Source organism: Penaeus monodon, chromosome 28 (assembly GCF_015228065.2).
Source record: "Penaeus monodon isolate SGIC_2016 chromosome 28, NSTDA_Pmon_1, whole genome shotgun sequence".
In the NCBI taxonomy this organism is placed as follows: domain Eukaryota; kingdom Metazoa; phylum Arthropoda; class Malacostraca; order Decapoda; family Penaeidae; genus Penaeus; species Penaeus monodon.
Window position 1 is genome coordinate 24,136,304 of NC_051413.1, and position 398 is coordinate 24,136,701.

Genomic DNA, 398 nt, shown 5'->3' on the forward strand with positions numbered 1-398 from the left:
ATCAAGTAAAACCTCCCCTACTGTATGAGAGCTTCCCCCATCCCGTCGCCGTGGCGTTCCTGCCGGTGAAGTCCGCGGAAGGAGGAGGCAGACACACTGGCTTGATCCCGTCGAAGTCAGACAGGCTTATGGGCTTAGCGAGGTGAAGGAGGGCGATGTCGTTGTCATACTGAGGGGAACATAAAAAGTTTGATAAGGAGAAATACGGGGAAGAGAAGAACTCAGATAAGGAGAGATCACGTCGTTTTCTTATCTCGGTTTTGATGTATATGCCTAGCCATTAAGGAAATGATAATTTGATTTAAAAATTTGTAAGGAAAGTGATAACAGATGTCACATCTTTCTTATCTCATATTTGAGATTTGATATCAAATACCCCACCTTTCTTATCGCATCTA

General features: G+C 44.0%; 1 protein-coding gene across 1 annotated transcript in view; it reads right to left on the reverse strand.

The window, feature by feature from the left end:
• The window catches only part of LOC119591105 (serine proteinase stubble-like), a 1,750-nt gene that overhangs the window by 830 nt on the left and 522 nt on the right, over positions 1-398 (reverse strand). The window contains exon 2 of the mRNA XM_037939822.1: positions 22-169. Within this exon, the coding sequence (XP_037795750.1) occupies positions 22-169 (148 nt within the window). The remainder of the gene's footprint in view (positions 1-21; positions 170-398) is intronic.